At 46.2% G+C, this 22,989-nt stretch overlaps 1 protein-coding gene across 3 annotated transcripts in view; it reads left to right on the plus strand.

Moving 5' to 3' along the window:
- The window catches only part of LOC109900476 (zinc finger protein 827), a 100,502-nt gene extending 79,671 nt beyond the window's left edge, over positions 1-20,831 (plus strand). For 2 of the 3 annotated variants that reach the window (XM_031837888.1, XM_031837886.1), the window contains exons 10-14: positions 1,104-1,278; positions 1,559-1,725; positions 11,556-11,765; positions 13,864-14,041; positions 16,389-20,831. In XM_031837888.1, the coding sequence (XP_031693748.1) occupies positions 1,104-1,278; positions 1,559-1,725; positions 11,556-11,765; positions 13,864-14,041; positions 16,389-17,349 (1,691 nt within the window). In that variant the 3' untranslated portion in view covers positions 17,350-20,831. Of the gene's footprint in view, positions 1-1,103; positions 1,279-1,558; positions 1,726-11,555; positions 11,766-13,863; positions 14,042-15,862; positions 15,914-16,388 lie in introns of all 3 variants that reach the window. The other variant, XM_031837889.1, reaches the window with a different exon arrangement.
- The last annotated feature ends 2,158 nt before the right edge of the window (positions 20,832-22,989 follow it).

Raw genomic sequence — 22,989 nt, forward strand, 5'->3', positions numbered from 1 at the left:
TGGGCACACCACAGAGAGCAGAAACGGGGGCATATGTCATCATGATGGTTGTTTTTGGTTTACCCGGGCCACAAAGGTTCCCTGGCTTCATGTCCTCGGGCAAAGTGTGTGTGTGTGTGTGCGTGTTCGTTCGTTCGTTCGTTCGTAGCTGACGTAATAGGATTTGCGTGTGTGTTTTGTGTGTGTAGTCCACTAAGCAGACATTCTCATGCAGGGGGACGTACTCATTGTATTTGTGTATACGTGATGTGTACGCATGTTGTTTGCGTACGTACGTGTGCCTGCATGCGTTTCGTATTATGGCGTGCGTATTACACATAAGTGTATGTACGAATGTGTGTCCCCGTAGACCCGTCTGTCTCTCTCTGTCTCTCTCTCTGTCTCTCTCTGTCTCTCTCTGTCTCTCTGTCTCGCTCTCTCTCTCGCGCTCTCTCTCTCGCTCTCGCTCTCGCTCTCTCTCTCTCTCTGTCTCTCTCTCTCTCTGTCTCTCTCTCTCTGTCTCTCTGTCTCTGTCTCGCTCGCTCTCTCTCTCGCTCTCTCTCTCGCTCTCTGTCTCTCTCTCTCTCTCTCTCTCTCTCTCTCTGTCTCTCTCTCTGTCTGTCTCTGTCTCTGTCTCGCTCTCTCTCTCGCGCTCTCGCTCTCTCTCTCTGTCTCTCTCTGCCTCTCTCTCTCTGTCTCTCTGTCTCTGTCTCGCTCTCTCTCTCTGTCTCTCTCTCTCTCTCTGTCTGTCTCTCTCTGTCTCTCTCTGTCTGTCCCTCTCTCTGTCTGTCTCTCTCTCTGTCTGTCTCTCTCTCTCTGTCTCTCTCTCTCTGTCTGTCTCTCTCTCTCTCTCTCTCTCTCTCTCTGTCTCTCTCTCTCTCTGTCTCTCTCTGTCTCTGTCTCGCTCTCTCTCTCTGTCTCTGTCTCGCTCTCTCTCTCTGTCTCGCTCTCTCTCTCTGTCTCTCTCTCTCTGTCTCTCTCTCTCTCTCTGTCTCTCTGTCTCTGTCTCGCTCTCGCTCGCTCGCTCTCGCTCTCTCTCGCGCGCTCTCTCTCTGTCTCTCTGTCTCTGTCTCGCTCTCTCTCTCTGACATTGTGTCTGTCTGTCCGTCCGTCTGTCCTTCCAGAGGAGCGGAAGTATACGTGTCACCTGTGTCCTTATGCAGCCAAGTGCAGAGCCAACCTCAACCAGCACCTGACCATCCACTCTGTCAAGCTGGTCAGCACCGACGCAGAGCAGATGGTCAGAGCCGTCGCCAGCGCTGAGGGACGAGACGGGAAGACCTTCCCCTATTACTACAGGTGCTGCTACGCTGAATGAAAGAAACACTCCAAAGAAACATTTAATAAATTGGGTTCAGTATCAGTAATGTAAACCATGGACTGTACATGACTGACCTATTTCTTTACTGGTCTGAGGTCAGCCTTTAGGGTTTGATTAGGAATTCATGACGACGTCTTGCCTCTATAATCTGGTCTGAGATCAGCATTTGGTCTATGTTCAATACCTCTCTCCTTTCCCCTCTAGCTGTGACCTGTTCTGAGATCAGTGTTTAACCCCTCCCTCTTCCTGTCCATCCAGCTGCCATGCGTGTGGTTTCCAGACGGGGCTGAATGCCCAGTTCGTCAGCCACATGTCTCTCCACGTGGACAAGGAGCAGTGGATGTTCGCTCTGTGCTGCAGCGCCTGTGACTACGTCTGTGTGGAGGAGAGTGACATGAAGTCCCACGTCAGTCACGGACACACAGGTAGATCATCTGTCTTCTGCTCAGGCATGTATTGTATGGAGAGATGGCTTTGGTCCACCTCTTGTCCCTGGGGGCAGCAATAGGACGAAGTCAGCTTGTACAACCAACTTGGTGGCATTTCTTTTCCAGCTGAACTTGGTTTTGCTGCCGTCGAATTGTTCCAAATGGTATTGATTCCCTTCCTGAAGCGTGTATCTATCTGCTCGCTCGGACTCATGGGTTTTAAAGTGCTGTTTTGGTGTAAGGATAGTCTAGAAAGAGGGGGTTTATACATTTTCTTACACCCAGTCTATACCTTTTACATCCACGAGGAGGACTGGAGAAGTCTGCACCTCGGATCGTAGCCAAACAATGTTTTAAAGCTTTCAGAAGAGACCAACCTTTCAGAATTTTTATTTTTTTATTTTTTTATTTCACCTTTATTTAACCAGGTAGGCAAGTTGAGAACAAGTTCTCATTTACAATTGCGACCTGGCCAAGATAAAGCAAAGCAGTTCGACAGATACAGCGACACAGAGTTACACATGGAGTAAAACAAACATACAGTCAATAATACAGTATAAACAAGTCTATATACAATGTGAGCAAATGAGGTGAGAAGGGAGGTAAGAATGATTCTCAGATCAGCTGTGACATGTTGTTGGTAGGGAGCTGTTGGGGGAGTGTTGCAGATTGAGGGGCTACTGCTGACTGTTCAGAGTAGAAACAGCTAGTTTAGTTCACAGCCATTTATAGTAGAGGGAACCAACATGTTCAGTCTCAACACACTGAACTGATGTGACAATAAAGTAAAGCTTCATAAAACGAGTCCCTTCCCGGGAGAGAGAGGAGACTCTGTGACTCTGTAAACTCTCCAAACAGAAACAACTTCCGCTTTGAATAACAAAACATGTAGATTCTTTTCCCTCCCTCGACCTTCCCTGGACTTTTTAAAGCCACTGGTCCAAAACCCAGCCTGTCAATATATTTTTTCGGTCCGTAGCGGGTTTGTCCGGTTTATCGTCCGATACGGTTGCCCGTCTTGCCCTTCCGTGGCAGTGTGTGTGTTTGGGATTGTCCGGTTTATCGTCCGACGCGGTTGCCCGTCTTGCCCTTCCGTGGCAGTGTGTGTGTGTGGGATTGTCCGGTAGTGTTGCAGACAGCTGAGGGGTCCTCACGGAGGCCGGGGAGCGACCTTGTTTATCTACGATGGCTGCCCCTTATCGTGCCTGAAGGGAAAAAATCAATAGGCCCTCTGGTCCTTCAGAGGCAGGCCAGGGTTCACACACACACACACACACACATTCGTACCCTCTCTCACACAGACACAGAGTGGTGTTTCCATATCGAAGCTTGGCATTTAGGCTAGCCTCCACCCACTAGCAAACATGGCTGCTGAAAACACACCACATTGGGGCTGTAGAAAAGACTGCTGGGTGTTATTTGTCAGCTGATAGTGTTTGGACACCACATCTCCCCCAGCCAAGCACCAGACAGACATGGAAACGGCTGAACTCAGCAGGTGTTACGCCTGAAGTTGGCCCCCGCTAAGATGTGTGTCAGCCACATGGGCAAGGGGTCAGACTGGTGGCCCCACAGCAGGAAGCCTGGCTGCTGCTAGGAACAGGACAGAGATACTGTGTGTGTGGTGGTACAGTAGGAACAGGACAGAGATACTGTGTGGTGCTTCCTGCTGCTAGGAACAGGACAGAGATACTGTGTGTGTGGTGGTACAGTAGGAACAGGACAGAGATACTGTGTGGTGGTACAGTAGGAACAGGACAGAGATACTGTGTGTGTGGTGGTACAGTAGGAACAGGACAGACATACTGTGTGTGGTGGTACAGTAGGAACAGGACAGAGATACTGTGTGGTGGTATAGTAGGAACAGGACAGAGATACTGTATGGTGGTACAGTAGGAACAGGACAGAGATACTGTGTGGTGGTATAGTAGGAACAGGACAGAGATGCTGTGTGTGTGGTGGTACAGTAGGAACAGGACAGATACTGTGGTGGTACAGTAGGAACAGGACAGAGATACTGTGGTGGTACAGTAGGAACAGGACAGAGATACTGTGTGTGTGGTGGCATATATTAGGAACAGGACAGAGATACTGTGTGTGTGGTGGTATAGTAGGAACAGGACAGAGATACTGTGTGTGTGGTGGTACAGTAGGAACAGGACAGAGATACTGTATGTGTGGTGGTACAGTAGGAACAGGACAGAGATACTGTATGTGTGGTGGTACAGTAGGAACAGGACAGAGATACTGTATGTGTGGTGGTACAGTAGGAACAGGACAGAGATACTGTATGTGTGGTGGTACAGTAGGAACAGGACAGAGATACTGTGTGTGTGGTGGTACAGTAGGAACAGGACAGAGATACTGTGTGTGTGGTGGTACAGTAGGAACAGGACAGAGATACTGTGTGTGTGGTGGTACAGTAGGAACAGGACAGATATACTGTGTGGTGGTACAGTAGGAACAGGACAGAGATACTGTATGTGTGGTGGTACAGTAGGAACAGGACAGAGATACTGTATGTGTGGTGGTACTGTAGGAACAGGACAGAGATACTGTGTGGTGGTACAGTAGGAACAGGACAGAGATACTGTGTGTATGGTGGTACAGTAGGAACAGGACAGAGATACTGTGTGTATGGTGGTACAGTAGGAACAGGACAGAGATACTGTGTGTATGGTGGTACAGTAGGAACAGGACAGAGATACTGTGTGTATGGTGGTACAGTAGGAACAGGACAGAGATACTGTGTGTGTGGTGGTACAGTAGGAACAGGACAGAGATACTGTGTGTGTGGTGGTACAGTAGGAACAGGACAGAGATACTGTGTGTGTGGTGGTACAGTAGGAACAGGACAGAGATACTGTGTGTGTGGTGGTACAGTAGGAACAGGACAGAGATACTGTGTGTGTGGTGGTACAGTAGGAACAGGACAGAGATACTGTGTGTGTGGTGGTACAGTAGGAACAGGACAGAGATACTGTGTGTGTGGTGGTACAGTAGGAACAGGACAGAGATACTGTGTGTGTGGTGGTACAGTAGGAATAGGACAGAGATACTGTGTGTGTGGTGGTACAGTAGGAACAGGACAGAGATACTGTGTGTGTGGTGGTACAGTAGGAACAGGACAGAGATACTGTGTGTGTGGTGGTACAGTAGGAACAGGACAGAGATACTGTGTGTGTGGTGGTACAGTAGGAACAGGACAGAGATACTGTGTGTGTGGTGGTACAGTAGGAACAGGACAGAGATACTGTGTGTGTGGTGGTACAGTAGGAACAGGACAGAGATACTGTGTGTGTGGTGGTACAGTAGGAACAGGACAGAGATACTGTGTGTGTGGTGGTACAGTAGGAACAGGACAGAGATACTGTGTGTGTGGTGGTACAGTAGGAACAGGACAGAGATACTGTGTGTGTGGTGGTACAGTAGGAACAGGACAGAGATACTGTGTGTGTGGTGGTAGAGTAGGAACAGGACAGAGATACTGTGTGTGTGGTGGTACAGTAGGAACAGGACAGAGATACTGTGTGTGTGGTGGTACAGTAGGAACAGGACAGAGATACTGTGTGTGTGGTGGTACAGTAGGAACAGGACAGAGATACTGTGTGTGTGGTGGTACAGTAGGAACAGGACAGAGATACTGTGTGTGTGGTGGTACAGTAGGAACAGGACAGAGATACTGTGTGTGTGGTGGTACAGTAGGAACAGGACAGAGATACTGTGTGTGTGGTGGTACAGTAGGAACAGGACAGAGATACTGTGTGTGTGGTGGTACAGTAGGAACAGGACAGAGATACTGTGTGTGTGGTGGTACAGTAGGAACAGGACAGAGATACTGTGTGTGTGGTGGTACAGTAGGAACAGGACAGAGATACTGTGTGTGTGGTGGTACAGTAGGAACAGGACAGAGATACTGTGTGTGTGGTGGTACAGTAGGAACAGGACAGAGATACTGTGTGTGTGGTGGTACAGATTATGGGAACAGGACAGAGATACTGTGTGTGTGGTGGTACAGTAGGAACAGGACAGAGATACTGTGTGTGTGGTGGTACAGTAGGAACAGGACAGAGATACTGTGTGTGTGGTGGTACAGTAGGAACAGGACAGAGATACTGTGTGTGTGGTGGTACAGTAGGAACAGGACAGAGATACTGTGTGTGTGGTGGTACAGTAGGAACAGGACAGAGATACTGTGTGTGTGGTGGTACAGTAGGAACAGGACAGAGATACTGTGTGTGTGGTGGTACAGTAGGAACAGGACAGAGATACTGTGTGTGTGGTGGTACAGTAGGAACAGGACAGAGATACTGTGTGTGTGGTGGTACAGTAGGAACAGGACAGAGATACTGTGTGTGTGGTGGTACAGTAGGAACAGGACAGAGATACTGTGTGTGTGGTGGTACAGTAGGAACAGGACAGAGATACTGTGTGTGTGGTGGTACAGTAGGAACAGGACAGAGATACTGTGTGTGTGGTGGTACAGTAGGAACAGGACAGAGATACTGTGTGTGTGGTGGTACAGTAGGAACAGGACAGAGATACTGTGTGTGTGGTGGTACAGTAGGAACAGGACAGAGATACTGTGTGTGTGGTGGTACAGTAGGAACAGGACAGAGATACTGTGTGTGTGGTGGTACAGTAGGAACAGGACAGAGATACTGTGTGGTGGTACAGTAGGAACAGGACAGAGATACTGTGTGTGTGGTGGTACAGTAGGAACAGGACAGAGATACTGTGTGGTGCTTCCTGCTGCTAGGAACAGGACAGAGATACTGTGTGTGTGGTGGTACAGTAGGAACAGGACAGAGATACTGTGTGGTGGTACAGTAGGAACAGGACAGAGATACTGTGTGTGTGGTGGTACAGTAGGAACAGGACAGAGATACTGTGTGTGTGGTGGTACAGTAGGAACAGGACAGAGATACTGTGTGTGTGGTGGTACAGTAGGAACAGGACAGAGATACTGTGTGTGTGGTGGTACAGTAGGAACAGGACAGAGATACTGTGTGTGTGGTGGTACAGTAGGAACAGGACAGAGATACTGTGTGTGTGGTGGTACAGTAGGAACAGGACAGAGATACTGTGTGTGTGGTGGTACAGTAGGAACAGGACAGAGATACTGTGTGTATGGTGGTACAGTAGGAACAGGACAGAGATACTGTGTGTGTGGTGGTACAGTAGGAACAGGACAGAGATACTGTGTGTGTGGTGGTACAGTAGGACAGGACAGAGATACTGTGTGTGTGGTGGTACAGTAGGAACAGGACAGAGATACTGTGTGTGTGGTGGTACAGTAGGAACAGGACAGAGATACTGTGTGTGTGGTGGTACAGTAGGAACAGGACAGAGATACTGTGTGTGTGGTGGTACAGTAGGAACAGGACAGAGATACTGTGTGTGTGGTGGTACAGTAGGAACAGGACAGAGATACTGTGTGTGTGGTGGTACAGTAGGAATAGGACAGAGATACTGTGTGTGTGGTGGTACAGTAGGAACAGGACAGAGATACTGTGTGTGTGGTGGTACAGTAGGAACAGGACAGAGATACTGTGTGTGTGGTGGTACAGTAGGAACAGGACAGAGATACTGTGTGTGTGGTGGTACAGTAGGAACAGGACAGAGATACTGTGTGTGTGGTGGTACAGTAGGAACAGGACAGAGATACTGTGTGTGTGGTGGTACAGTAGGAACAGGACAGAGATACTGTGTGTGTGGTGGTACAGTAGGAACAGGACAGAGATACTGTGTGTGTGGTGGTACAGTAGGAACAGGACAGAGATACTGTGTGTGTGGTGGTACAGTAGGAACAGGACAGAGATACTGTGTGTGTGGTGGTACAGTAGGAACAGGACAGAGATACTGTGTGTGTGGTGGTAGAGTAGGAACAGGACAGAGATACTGTGTGTGTGGTGGTACAGTAGGAACAGGACAGAGATACTGTGTGTGTGGTGGTACAGTAGGAACAGGACAGAGATACTGTGTGTGTGGTGGTACAGTAGGAACAGGACAGAGATACTGTGTGTGTGGTGGTACAGTAGGAACAGGACAGAGATACTGTGTGTGTGGTGGTACAGTAGGAACAGGACAGAGATACTGTGTGTGTGGTGGTACAGTAGGAACAGGACAGAGATACTGTGTGTGTGGTGGTACAGTAGGAACAGGACAGAGATACTGTGTGTGTGGTGGTACAGTAGGAACAGGACAGAGATACTGTGTGTGTGGTGGTACAGTAGGAACAGGACAGAGATACTGTGTGTGTGGTGGTACAGTAGGGTAGGAACAGGACAGAGATACTGTGTGTGTGGTGGTACAGTAGGAACAGGACAGAGATACTGTGTGTGTGGTGGTACAGTAGGAACAGGACAGAGATACTGTGTGTGTGGTGGTACAGTAGGAACAGGACAGAGATACTGTGTGTGTGGTGGTACAGTAGGAACAGGACAGAGATACTGTGTGTGTGGTGGTACAGTAGGAACAGGACAGAGATACTGTGTGTGTGGTGGTACAGTAGGAACAGGACAGAGATACTGTGTGTGTGGTGGTACAGTAGGAACAGGACAGAGATACTGTGTGTGTGGTGGTACAGTAGGAACAGGACAGAGATACTGTGTGTGTGGTGGTACAGTAGGAACAGGACAGAGATACTGTGTGTGTGGTGGTACAGTAGGAACAGGACAGAGATACTGTGTGTGTGGTGGTACAGTAGGAACAGGACAGAGATACTGTGTGTGTGGTGGTACAGTAGGAACAGGACAGAGATACTGTGTGTGTGGTGGTACAGTAGGAACAGGACAGAGATACTGTGTGTGTGTGGTGGTACAGTAGGAACAGGACAGAGATACTGTGTGTGTGGTGGTACAGTAGGAACAGGACAGAGATACTGTGTGTGTGGTGGTACAGTAGGAACAGGACAGAGATACTGTGTGTGTGGTGGTACAGTAGGAACAGGACAGAGATACTGTGTGTGTGGTGGTACAGTAGGAACAGGGCAGAGATACTGTGTGTGTGGTGGTACAGTAGGACAGGACAGAGATACTGTGGTGTGGTGGTACAGTAGGAACAGGACAGAGATACTGTGTGTGTGGTGGTACAGTAGGAACAGGACAGAGATACTGTGTGTGTGGCTGGCTACAGTAGGAACAGGACAGAGATACTGTGTGTGTGGTGGTACAGTAGGAACAGGACAGAGATACTGTGTGGTGGTACGTAGGAACAGGACAGAGTACTGTGTTGGTGGTAGGAACAGGACAGAGATACTGTGTGTGTGGTGGTACAGTAGGAACCAGGACAGAGATACTGTGTGTGTGGTGGTACAGTAGGAACAGGACAGAGATACTGTGTGTGTGGTGGTACAGTAGGAACAGGACAGAGATACTGTGTGTGTGGTGGTACAGTAGGAACAGGACAGAGATACTGTGTGTGTGGTGGTACAGTAGGAACAGGACAGAGATACTGTGTGTGTGGTGGTACAGTAGGAACAGGACAGAGATACTGTGTGTGTGGTGGTACAGTAGGAACAGGACAGAGATACTGTGTGTGTGGTGGTACAGTAGGAACAGGACAGAGATACTGTGTGTGTGGTGGTACAGTAGGAACAGGACAGAGATACTGTGTGTGTGGTGGTACAGTAGGAACAGGACAGAGATACTGTGTGTGTGGTGGTACAGTAGGAACAGGACAGAGATACTGTGTGTGTGGTGGTACAGTAGGAACAGGACAGATATACTGTGTGTGTGGTGGTACAGTAGGAACAGGACAGAGATACTGTGTGTGTGGTGGTACAGTAGGAACAGGACAGAGATACTGTGTGTGTGGTGGTACAGTAGGAACAGGACAGAGATACTGTGTGTGTGGTGGTACAGTAGGAACAGGACAGAGATACTGTGTGTGTGGTGGTACAGTAGGAACAGGACAGAGATACTGTGTGTGTGGTGGTACAGTAGGAACAGGACAGAGATACTGTGTGTGTGGTGGTACAGTAGGAACAGGACAGAGATACTGTGTGTGTGGTGGTACAGTAGGAACAGGACAGAGATACTGTGTGTGTGGTGGTACAGTAGGAACAGGACAGAGATACTGTGTGTGTGGTGGTACAGTAGGAACAGGACAGAGATACTGTGTGTGTGGTGGTACAGTAGGAACAGGACAGATATACTGTGTGTGTGGTGGTACAGTAGGAACAGGACAGAGATACATTCAATCTCCCAGATTCTGGCCCATTAGCAGATATTTATGCATCTGTAACTTTTGTCACTCATCATTATTCATGATTCATTCATGATTATCCGTAATTGTAGCGTCCACATTAATGTAGAAGTGTTCAGAAACCTTTTTACAATAAAACTGCCTCCAATGAAGCAATATATTATGTACCATTCATTTTTATTGGGCAAAACAATCTGATACACAACCAAAACAAACTACAAATACATCCAACAAGTTACTAGAGTCACCTGATTGATGTAGTCATTGCATGCTAGGAAAATGGGACCAAATACTAAACTTTGAACTACTTTAATACACATAAGTGAATTTGTCCAAATACATATGACTGCTTCAAATTGGGGGACTTGATACATTAGGTGCTTTCATTTCTGAACGGTATGTATAAAATACCCTCAAATAAAAGGTGACATTCTGTACATCATATTAAACGTATTAAAATCCAAAATGGTGGAGTATAGAGCCACCTTTTAAAGTTTTCGCTTCACTGTCCAATCCGTAGGGGAGTGTAACACAGGTTTACAACGTTTTCCACCCTCATAAAAAGTGAAGTGTGTTTGACTAAACACATGCTTCAATAGCATCTTGGACCTTGTAAAAAGTGCTAACAAGGAATATGCCAACAGGGATGATAAATGATGTGGTTTCCCACAAGGGACAAGTACTCTTTGAATGTTCAGAGCATCATGTACTCTATAGCTCCCTTAGATAGTGGAGTGGTGAGCCTCGTTTTGTCTTTAATCTACCTCTAGAGGTCTTCGGTGTTGAGAGAGATGGATACAATGGTATTTCACTCTCTGCTTTCTGCGTTTCTATACCTGCATTCTCTCATTCTCAAGGATGAAAGTGTGTAGGCTATGCACAATATGTGTCTTTGAATGTGTCTGTGTGAATGCCTCAGTGCGATTGTGTGTATGTGCCTGTGTCGTGTGTGTGTGCGCGCACATACAAATGTGTGTGAGGTAGCTGGCGTCGGCCATTTCACAATCCATGGCAGCCAGCAGCTCTATACTCCTTCACCTCCCTCCCTCCCTCTCCTTCTCCCTGACTGAATGCCCTTTGTTGAGCTGTGCCCTGAGTTGCTCCCGCCATCTTAGCTCCCTTAGCCGTGACCCTCCTCCTCCCCTCTTCTCTCTCTCTCATACTCTCTCTCTATCCCAGAGAAGTGCGGTCAAACAGAGAGAGGGAGAGAGGAAAAAGAGAGAGATCAATAAAAGCATACTGGCTGTAGATTGGACTGGCAGCAGGGCTCCAGTCAGAGGACATGGCCCTGAAGCTGAACCTGCCTGCCTGCAGTGTGTGTGATTTTCATTTTGTATTCAACAGACTGTGTTTGTGTGTGTGTGTGTGTGTGTGTGTAGTTTTGACTGTAGTTTAGGGCTTTTCCTCCTTTTATTGTGTTGAGGTACCCTGTCTAATGGTGAGAAAGCACTAATGTGCTAGTGACAGAATTGGGGTATATTACTTAATCATTCAGGAAGTAAAGTGAAATGTAATTACTTTGGTACATTTTCTGAATTCGATGATGATGATTGTCACGATGATGACAACAATGCTGATGATGTTGATGATGATTGACTCTTGGCCCCTCTTCTTCCTAGGTCTGAACTCGCGGAGCCCACTCAGTGAGACTAAGAGCACCTCCTCCTCCCTGTCGGCCCTCAGCGATTCACTGAACAGCTCAGAGGGTGGAGAACTTACCCATGCCAATGAGGAGCTCAAGAACCTGCTGGCCCCTCCCTCCTCTGCAGGCAGCCAATCCAGCTCCAGCAGCCACTCGGGATCAGGAACTGAAGAGAAGTCTGAGAAAGGCAAGGAGTTCTGGGATGTATAGGCTGGAACATTATGTAGAACTACAGTTAATTTAATCTACTTATAATTCTGTATCCTTAAAGGTCCATTGCAGCCGTTTTTATCTCAAAACCAAATCATTTCTGGGTAACAATAAATACCTTACTGTAATAGATTCCATAAAAAATTTGCAAAAAACTACTTCTCAAGCAAGATTTTTGCTAGGACTGTCTGGGAGGGGTCTGAGTGGAAAGGGGAAAACTGAAAACTAGCTGTTATTGGCAGAGAGGTTTGGAACTCTCTTTGTTATTGGTCTATTAACTCATTTACCGCCTGGTGATATCACGATGGAAATCTGAAACTCCCGCTCATGCAAACCTGATGATTAGAAGGTCCTGTGTAGGTTGTATTTTCAACCAGCAGCTGTCAGGAAATAACACTGATCACATTTCACACTTTTACAGTGTTCGTTTCATCAGCTGTTGTACAATACGATATTAATCACAGAAAACATCATTTTGACTGCGCTGGGCGTTTAACCTCTCTGGGATATGTGGGACAGTAGCGTCCCACCTGGCCAAAATTCAGTGAAAATGCAGAGCGCCAAATTCAAATAAATTACTATTAAAATGTCATGAAATCACACATCCAAGATACCAAATTAAAGCTACACTTGTTGTGAATCCAGCCAACGTGTCAGATTCCGGCTTATCGGAGAAAGCAAAAGATGCTATTATCTGAGGACAGCACCCCAGTAAACTTTTTTTTTTAAATACATATTTTTTATTTTACCTTTATTTAACTAGGCAAGTCAGTTAAGAACAAATTATTATTTTCAATGATGGCCTAGGAACAGTGGGTTAACTGCCTGTTCAGGGGCAGAACGACAGATTTGTACCTTGTCAGCTCGGGGATTTGAACTTGCAACCTTTCGGTTATTAGTCCAACACTCTAACCACTAGGCTACCCTGCCGCCCCGACAATCCCATTTCAACCCTCCAGGTGCGACACAAAACACAGAAATAAAGATATAATTCATGCCTTACCTTTGATGAGCTTCTTCTGTTGGCACTCCAATATGTCCCATAAACATCACAAATGGTCCTTTTGTTCGAATAATTCCGTCGATATATATCCAAAATGTCAATTTATTTGGCGCGTTTGATCCAGAAAAACACCGGTTCCAACTTGTGCAACGTGACTACAAAATATCTCAAAAGTTACCTGTAAACTTTGCCAAAACATTTCAAACTACTTTTGTAATACAGCTTTAGGTATTTTTTAACGTAAATAATCGATACAATGGAAGACGGGATGATCTGTGTTCAAAACAAAGTGTAGCTAGCTTTCAGGTCATGCGCCTCTAACAAAGAGTACACTTCCCTCGAGCCTCATTCTGAACATGGCTACTTCCTTCATTTCTCAAAGGAAAAACCTCAACCAATTTCTAAAGACTGTTGACGTCCAGTGGAAGTAGTAGGAACTGCAAGAAGGTCCCTTAGAAATCTGGATTTCCAATGAAAACAAAAAAAGAGAACAAATCAAAATCAAAAATGAGAGTGACCTCAAAACAAAACAAAATCTGAATGGATTTTCCTCGGGTTTCGCCTGCCAAATAAGTTCTGTTATACTCAGACATGATTCAAACAGTTATAGAAACTTCAGAGTGTTTTCTATCCAAATCTACTAATAATATGCATATTTTAGCTTCTGGGCCGGAGTAGCAGGCAGTTTACTTTGGACATGCTTTTCATCCGGATGTGAAAATACTGCCACCTATCCCAGAGAAGTTAAAGGGATCGTGTAAGCCCTTTATCTACTTCCCCGGAGTCAGATGAACTCATGGATACCATGTTTACGTCTCTGCGTCCAGTATGCAGGAAGTTAGCGTTAGCGCAATGACTGAAAGGCTCCTCGAACAGCTAGCATGCAAAAGCACAGACTTTTTTCACATAAATTATGCAGTGACGTAAATGTGTGTGTGTGATGTGTCCAGAATATGTGAGTTAAATACGAGCAATAATTTGAGCCACACACAAGGATATCACAGGGGTGATGTTTAATTAAGAGGACGAGGAGCACTGAAGTCATGCTAACTCCCTCTCCCCCCCCCACCAGGCTTCGAGTGCGTCTTCTGCAACTTTGTGTGCAAGACGCGGACCATGTACGAGCGCCACCTCCAGATCCACCTGATCACGCGCATGTTCGAGTGCGACGTGTGCCACAAGTTCCTGAAGACGCCCGAGCAGCTGCTGGAGCACAAGAAGTGCCACACCGTCCCCACCGGAGGGCTCAAGTAAGGAAAGCAAGTACAGACAGAGGTTCCTACTCCACCACCCCCCCACCCTACCCTACCCCGACTCCTCCCTCACACATGTACAGACGCACAGGCAGACGGTAACCCACTGACCGACTGACTATAGCATGCACATTAAGTCGAAAACATGCGTGTAAGACCACATGTATAAACATAATACACACGCAGTCTGAACTGTAAATGTGTGCATGCATTCAGCCACACTTTCAAACTAGATGACGTCAACACACAAACACTGTCCAACATACACATTTACGTGCATAGGACATCTAGCTCACTGAAGCTATTAAGACATTCACAGAGTATATATAAAGCCCTATTACACTCACAGCCCTAAATACTAAACACTGTCCCCCTCTGACCCAATACTCCTATACCCCTATAGGAGCCTCTGTTGTACTGTGTGATGTACACACACACACACACACACACACACTGTAAACCATACATAGCCATTTAGCCCGTCTGTTCATGTTAAACCAACGCTGCCAGGACATGAAGCTCCTCCAACACACACGCAACAACATGCTAATGACATTAACCTAGCCTAGCGCTGTGCTTTTAAAGCCTGCACACACAGATGCATATTTTATACCACATAGATGTTCTATTTTCCCAGATTGCATTTGAAACCATCAGGAATGAAAGTAGTACATGCAGTCACTTAACAGGAAATCTAAACAGTCATCTAGGGAAATATTTAAGCGCAGTAGAAACAGATTGTTAGTTAACACACAACAGTCACTGTCATTTTTATGTGTTTCTTTTTTTTGTTTGTATCTATTTGTCAAAGTTGTTTGCCATGATACGCAGTCAGTCAATGCACGTGTAGAGCCATCGATATCAATCAGACGCCATTGAACTCATCTCGCCATTAACTGATCGGCCGACACGGTCACTTGACCATGTTTAATGTCAAGCTGTCACCACTATTCACCAGATACTGTCCATTGTCTAGCCATCGGTACCATTAGATCAGTAGTTGGTTTGGTGTTTGGAGTGAGAGAGTCAGGGTCGTAGTTTACTGAGGTATCTGTTAGTGTCTCGTCTTGTTACAAGGAGTAGAGGCACGGTTAAGGTCTCAATACGCCACCACCGATTCTCTCCACGTTCATTGGTCAAAACAGGAACACACACACACACACACACCATCAACACTGCTAACAGTATTAGGCCATTTTAGGTACATGGGCATGTATTTATTTCAAGGGTGCAATTAGTTCAGTCATTATAGTAGAGTGTTTTAATGTTTGTTAGAAATCCATCCTCTATCCTGACTTTAAAACCAGACAGACAGTCCACAATAGATGTGCGGGTAAGGTTTGAGAGGTCAGAATTAAAAGCAGGTAGCCCAAACACAGCTGCCCCCTCAGTCCAGTTCAAGAGGGTATCTCTAGTCTAGAGTGTCTAGTGTCCAGACAGGATTGTGTACTAAGTAGTGTGTGCTCAGCAGTGGACGGTGGGGTGACGGAGTGGTGGTTATCCACTGCAATGGAGAACACTTTCAAATCAAGCTGAATAAGCTGGACAAAAGACAGACGAGAAGTTGTAGACAATGGAGAAAAAACACTTTAAGAGAGAGAGACGAGGCTGTAGTGTGTACCGAAGAGGAGAGCGTACTGAAGACTGTGCACTCTGAGTGTGGCGTGAGGTGTGTCTAGGACAGAGAAGGGCCTCCCTTTACCAGTGCATCCTTAGTGTACTCAGAAGTGTTCATTCAGGAGTGTATGGGAGAGAGAAGGTGTGTGTAGGGTCTTCACCACGTGGCTGGTTGTATTCTGAGGTGATTCTGTTCTGCAGGGTTTGTGAAGCGCTTTGGGGCCCAGAGCAGATGAATGGTGCTATTTAAATGTAAGTGCCACATTTCCATTTATTTCAGTTATCCTTCCATTCCTAATTCCGTCCAATCCTGTTCTCTTTCCACAACCTGTCTCTGCCCAGTTCTACATGCCCCACCCACCTACCACCAACCCACTCCAAACACACTTTCAACCCCAACCCATCCTAGACACTTTAAAATTTCAACAACACAAACACACACACACACACACACACACACACACACACACACACACACACACACACACACACACACACACACACACACACACACCAATCATTCCTTTAGGGTCAAATATTCAGGACACATCACACACACCTTTCCTCCCTCACCTTCCCTCTCTTCATCCTCCCTTGTGTTGAAGTTTTAAGGTGTGTGTTTTGGTCATCGTGTATTTAAGTCCTCTCTTCGTTAAACCTCCCCTCGCTATTGTGTGTGTATTTCCCATGTCCTGCCCCCTTCCACTTCCTCCTTCCTGTTTCCCAGGTGCCCCGTCTGCATTTATTCCACCAATCGACCGGCGGCCATGGAGTGCCACCTAAAGACCCATTACAAGATGGAGTACAAGTGTCGCATCTGCCAGTCGGTGTGGTGCGACCAGCCCGCGCTGGAGAGGCACGTGCGCGAGCATCGCCTCGGCAACCACTACAAGTGTGAGCAGTGCGGCTACCTGTCCAAGACGGCCAACAAGCTGATCGAACACGTGCGCGTGCACACGGGCGAGCGGCCCTTCCACTGTGACCGCTGCGGCTACAGCTGCAAGCGCAAGGACAACCTGAACCTGCACAAGAAGCTGAAGCACGCCCCGCGCCAGACCTTCGGCTGCACGGAGTGCCCCTTCACCACCACCCACCCCTTCATCTTCAGCCGCCACCTCAAGAAGCACCAGGGTGGAGGGGAAGGGGAGGAGGCCGGCGAGGAGGAGTTCCAGGCCCAGCTAGGGGGCTCTCTGGTGGGGTCTCTGCGGGGCGGGGAGCCTTTCCTCCTGGGGGTAGGTGGAGGTGGGAGTAGCGGGGGGAGCGGTAGCAGCAGCCCCCTCATGATTCTCTCTGCCTCCCAGGCCCTGCAGTCTGTCGCCCTGTCACTCATCACAGGGAAACAACACCACCGTCAACAGGAACTCCCGCCCCCAGCCCAGCGTTATCTGACCACAACCAATGGAGGAGGCCCCTCCCTCTTCTTCCCCTCCCCACGCCACGTCTACGAGCAGTTGGGAAACTACGAGCGGGCGCACCTGATCCCCCTCACAACCCTGTTCACCCACCGCCACCGCCACCGCTCCACATTCCACTCGCCCCTCTCCAGACTCCAGAGGCCGCCCTCCTCCTCCCCCATTTTCCTCTCCTCCACCGCCTCCTCCCCCTCTCCTCCCTCGCCCACCTCACTCAAACACTCCTTCCTGGCTTACCTAGGACTGGGACTGACGGAGAGAGCCAAGACTATGTGACTGTTCTCCTCTCCTCCTTCTCATCACCATCTCTTCCCCCTCCCTCTCGTTCCCCTTTCTCTCCATCCCTCTCTCCCTGGACAGTGGTGTGAATGATCGTTATCCACTGCGATGGGGAAAACTTTCCAATCAAGCCAGCTGAATAAGCTGGACAGAGACAGACAAGTAGTTATTGTAGACAATGGAAAAAATAAAAAAAATAAATGATCAGAGAAAAGGCTGTATGTGCTAAAAAATGCATTTATATCAAAAGCTGCTTTTCTTATCTGTTATATCGATTGAATTATTACTCTCTATCTCTACTTTTTATTTTCTAATGTTTGTTTTTGGGACTTTTGAATGACCAGGACCCAACTGCATTACCTGTAAAACGGATCCCTGTTTTCTTTTTGTTTTTGTTAGAAAAGTGGAAAAAGAAGAAGAAACAAAACAAGGTCTCTGACATTTTTAGTGCATTTTTGTCTTTTGGCTACTACGCATCAGAATAGCATGCCTGCCTCTTTGTTTCCGCTAGCTTTGATGCACGTCATTTAATAGGGTATGATGAACCAATCCCCAGGTTGTTAAATTGTGATGCGCCGCGAACAAGAACCAATGAAACGGGAACGCTTTTTCTCAAAAGTCTCGTTTCCAAAGCAACGCCTCAAACCACGCACTTATTGAATTATTTAACAAAGGTGTTCTGTACATAGTTTTGTAGCTTTCAATCTCCCCCACAACTAAGCTTGGACTTGATCTGTTTGGTTTTGTGTAATGGTGAAACCATATGCATAAATCGCCGACTGAACTCACCTTTGTCTCAGGTGGCGGTCGTCTTGGCAACACATACACACAGGTGACATCTTGTACGTTGTTTGACGTTGTGCGGTGGGGTGGCCAGAACAAGTGACATTCTCTACTCAAGGCCCTTTGCCAATTCAAACGGTTTTCAAATCAATGTAACACACATTATAGCCTCATGCTATAGTCTTTGCTTTTCCCAACTTAGCCCTTGTGTAACCGTAGCCTAGTCCCAGGTCTGTTTGTGCTGTCGTGACAATGACCGTAGGAATTGGCAAGACACCACAAACAGATCTGGGACCAGATTAGTTTTACCCCAACAGCCCACATCAAACGATCCATGAGGACACCTGTAACCCCTGAGACCAGGGTCCTATTCATTAGGCACCAAACAGAAGAAAAAGGACTGAATCACCAGAACTTGTCGTTATGCTACGTTGTGCCCTAATGAATACAACCCAGGTGTTGTTCGGTCCAGCATCGCGTGTAGAACTATGTATGGACTGGCGCACCATTACGTTAGATAAGCTGTAAGAGAGAACTGTTTTGTGGAGGTGACCAGCTGACGGGGTGTTAAAACCCCCAGCGGCTCCGGTCACCACAGGCCGATTCAATGGTGCTTTTTCGAGCTCTTTTGTAATTTTGTGTAAAAGAAAAAACAGAAAGAAACTGTTCCAAAATGACTTGAATGAATGTATTTTTCTTTGTTGATGTACGTGATGCGAATGTGATGCAGATGTGCGGTGTAGTTGCAGGCAGGGACTGTTGGGTACCGTTGCCTATATGACAGAAAGCAAGGGGTTGGTTTTTGTAGGTCGGTGGCCTTCTGTGTCTTTTTAGGTTGTTCATTCGGTTTTTTCCCCCTCTCTCTTTCTCTTTTTTACTGAGCCTTTTAAACGTAGGACGATGAGCGTTTTCTACTAACGTGCATCGCTATTATGAAGCCATTTTGATGAAGGCTCCGATAGGTCCAATGTTGTTGACGAGGAAGCAGCCATTGGTTTGGTTTTGGTGGTGTCGCTTCTATCTCAGTGAGAAGACATGGTACTGCTTTCTTTTCCCCCTTCGCTCCATCTCTCAGTTGTAATTGCACTTAGCTTAGTCCCATTTCAAAACCAAAAGCACTTAGCTAGTTCATATTGTTATAGTGGAAACGTTTGAGCTGTCGGTCCGATAGGATGTCACCGGAAACAGACTTATTACCTTTTTAAGATGTTTGCTGTGAACAATCTGAATCAAAACCGTGATTTCCTGATTTTTGTTGTGTAGACATTTTGTGCGGAGGGTTTTTACCTCTGTAAAATTGCGGAGCGCAGATGAACACAAATTTGCATGAATTAGGCAGTCGAGGTATACTACGCTGGGAGACCCAAAGGGCCCAGGCTAAATTGTCAAAGCCAATTTTGCACAGTGCTGCACTTTTTGAACATGAAACATGTATTTATCTGTACAGACGGAGATGCTCAACATGGAGAGTGTACATGAGACCAGGCAGCATAATAAAGGCATTTCGTTTTTTTTTTTTCAAAAGCATTACCCATTTAATTGACCTTGCTCGCATTCCCAAGTGGTCTTTAAGCCAAAATGGTTTCTTATTTGTAAAGGGATATTTTTTTTTTTACCTTAATTGTTTTGCTTGTTTCTTGTACTTTTCATTTTCTTGTGATTTAATTTTTTTTATATATATTTTTTTATTTCTTTGTAATGACAAAAAAATTTAGAGAACAATGCATTGTTAAGACCAAATGAAACTTAAAAACGAGGTTGTGATACTAGGATTAAATCCGTCACTTCCTGGTAACGGAGGGGTGTAACAGTTAAATCTCTCCCCCGTGGTTGGTTTTCTTTTAGTCCCCTTTGACAACATAGCAATGTTCAGCATGCTGTCCGCTGGTCGCTGCTACATTATAGGAGTACAAGGAGCCCCCACCCCTGCCACACACACACTCCTAGGTCAGCTCCAGCTCCTTATCTATCCTCTAATATGTAATACTCTAGTGCCACTTGGTGGAAGGGAACCGCCTGAGACCACTGAGAATGAGTCAAACTGATTTTCAGGGTCCAAATCTAAAAACAAAAAATAAGAGGAACAAAAAAAAGAATGTGCCCGTCTTTTTACGACTGACTGTATGCCTTTTTTATATATATATATATATAGCTACCGCATAATCATTATGTAATCAAGAATGGCTGCAGTTGTTTCTTCTTATAGAACGGCCCCTTGGTCTGGTTGGTGTGTCTAAGGAGAAGAAAAGGCCGACAGGGATCGCTTCTCTGTCCTTTCCAAACCCAGTATTTTTAAGCACTTATCGTTTGCTTATACTTGTTTTGTCTAATTGTAAAGAAGCAGCAGAAGGTGATTTTTTTTATTTTTATGTTATGTCGGGTGACTACCTTTCTGAGCACTTCGGAGTATGCATGACATCTCTCTATTTTATGACTCGACAAGACTCAACTTCTTTTTTGTGTGTTTTCGTTCATCTTTTTGGCACTCAGTAAAAATTGGTATGTGCTGTATAAAGCTTTCTGATTAGTTCATTGTTAAGGCTGTACAGGGTTGTTTGTGACAATAACTGGTAAATAGATCATTTGTACTTTTTTGGTTTTTGTATTCGTTGTTTCTTTGTTTTGGCATTATTTTATGTTCAAAAGTTGCCAGATCTAAATGTAACAGGATTTGAAAGTAAAGCTTACAAAAGATATTCCACCTCAGGTCTGGTTTTTCTTTCGATTCTATAATGTCATTTTCAATGTCATGTTGTCTTGATTGTATATAGTTGAAACGGCCTCTCTCCAGGTACAGCTGCTACACCGGTGGAGATGTTTACAACGGGAAAGAAAAGAGCAGCAATGGATCCTCCCAAAAGTCTAATTATAGAATGCCTCAAAGCAATCTAACCGGCCAACACTCACAGCGGAGGACTCTTTGATGCAACGCAGCTCTCTATAGGTTTCATAGGTTGTGTCTGAAATGGCACCCTTTTCCCTATATAGTGCACTACTTTTGACCCCTGTTCCCTATAAAGTGAACTACTTTTGACCAGGGCCCGACAGGGTTAACTGACAACGACGAAAACGATGCACGCGCTTCAATGGGGCAGAAGGCCGCGAGTTGCTATGATTCTGGACGGCCAGATAGTTAGCAACAGTAACAAGAAGCTGCCATGTAGTGAAGCGCAAGTGGCTCATTTCAGCTAGATTGTTCTTGATACCATGTCTTGTTTTGAGGTGTTTTGTCTCATGTCACATCTATGCTAATATGGCTAAAATTAGCTAGCTCGCTAACCAACAACAGTAACAATGTATTTGAGAAACAAGTGCTCATTGTGAAAATGTATTTATTATTTCAAAAACATGAGAGACTAAGTATAGTTTACACGTTGTCAACAATCTAAATCAACACCGTCCGTTTTGCTCCAGAGTTGCGCACGCCTCGGTTTTGTTGCTAAACAACCAACCTGTCTTGGGACCCTGGTCAAAAGTAGTGCGCTACATAGGGAATAGGGTGCAATTTGGGGCGTGTCCACAGTGCTGTAATGGAGGCAGCAGACAGCAGCAGCACGTTCTCACCCAGCCAGAGGTTGGGGCCAGCCTAATGAAAACAGATGAAGCAGAGATAAAGTGTTTGCAGAAATTAAGGGACTCATTTATCACTGTTAGGCCCCGAGCTATAGAACACCTTGGTCTAAAGTTCTCCTTTAACAGGCCTACAGTCAGTATCCCAAACACACACACTCTCTCCCTCTGTCTACCACCCCTTCTCTCTCCCCCCTCCCTCTCAATTCATTGACTTTATTGGCATGGGAAACATATGTTTACATGAAGTAGATAATAAACAAAAGGGAAATAAACAATTAAAGACATGTCTAATTCAAACTGAAATAGTGCATATCATATAAACAGCCAATACTTTGAAGGGGTGAGACCCCCCCCCTCTCTCTCACCCCTTAAGTATTGACAGTTGCATATGGCTGTTTATATGATATGCACTATTTCAGTTGAAAGTCAGTGTGTATTATGCAGTAATGTTATCTGTTCATATTAGCCAATGATCTGTATATACAGTACCTCATCCACATGATTTCAGTGTTGCTCAGAGTAAAGTATGGAGCTTTGGCGATGCTAGACCAAATGGTCACCTCACTGCCCTGGACCTTAACCTTTACAGAGTTCACCCGTGTTCAGGTCTGAAACTCCTCTCTCTTCTCTATGTAGTTCAGATGTTGGCGTCTAGATCCGGTCTGGCCGTTTGCCATACCGTGGTATTAATGAGTCTCCTCTCCAGTGTGTTTAAAGCTGCTTAATTAAGTTCAAAGCAGTGCCAGGGTCACTAGAGGCCTGCTCAGCTGACCTCCCTATGAGTGGAAGTGTTGATTAGGAAGTGGAGATGGAGACACTCGCGCGGGCACAACTTACATACACACTAGTGGAGACTCACTCGCGCGCACACACACACGGCAGGACCTGTATTGATTTGGGGGTATATAGACGTCTAAAGATTGACTTCCATTCACATAACACCTTAATTACTATACAATGCTATTGTCCAAAATTGAGAATTTATCCTTCCTCACAAAAAAGGTGTATATATATTTATAATAATATCCCTCCACCCCTGGGCTCAAGCTGTCTGCACAGCGAAGACCTTTCGACACCACCCCGTGAAAGTTGGCCGGCACCGATCGATAGCGCGTTAGCTTTTTGTTTGTAGGTTCAGGCTGCCTTGGCTTTATTACAGTTGGTTCGAGTCACGGGGGAGTCGCAGCGGTGCGGATTTGCAGGCAGAGGGAGAGAGAAAGAGAGGGAAAGAGACAGAGAGGAGCTCCCACTTGTTTGCCAAAAGTGTAATCCCACTGTGAC

Source organism: Oncorhynchus kisutch, linkage group LG12 (assembly GCF_002021735.2).
Source record: "Oncorhynchus kisutch isolate 150728-3 linkage group LG12, Okis_V2, whole genome shotgun sequence".
Classification (NCBI taxonomy): Eukaryota; Metazoa; Chordata; class Actinopteri; order Salmoniformes; family Salmonidae; genus Oncorhynchus; species Oncorhynchus kisutch.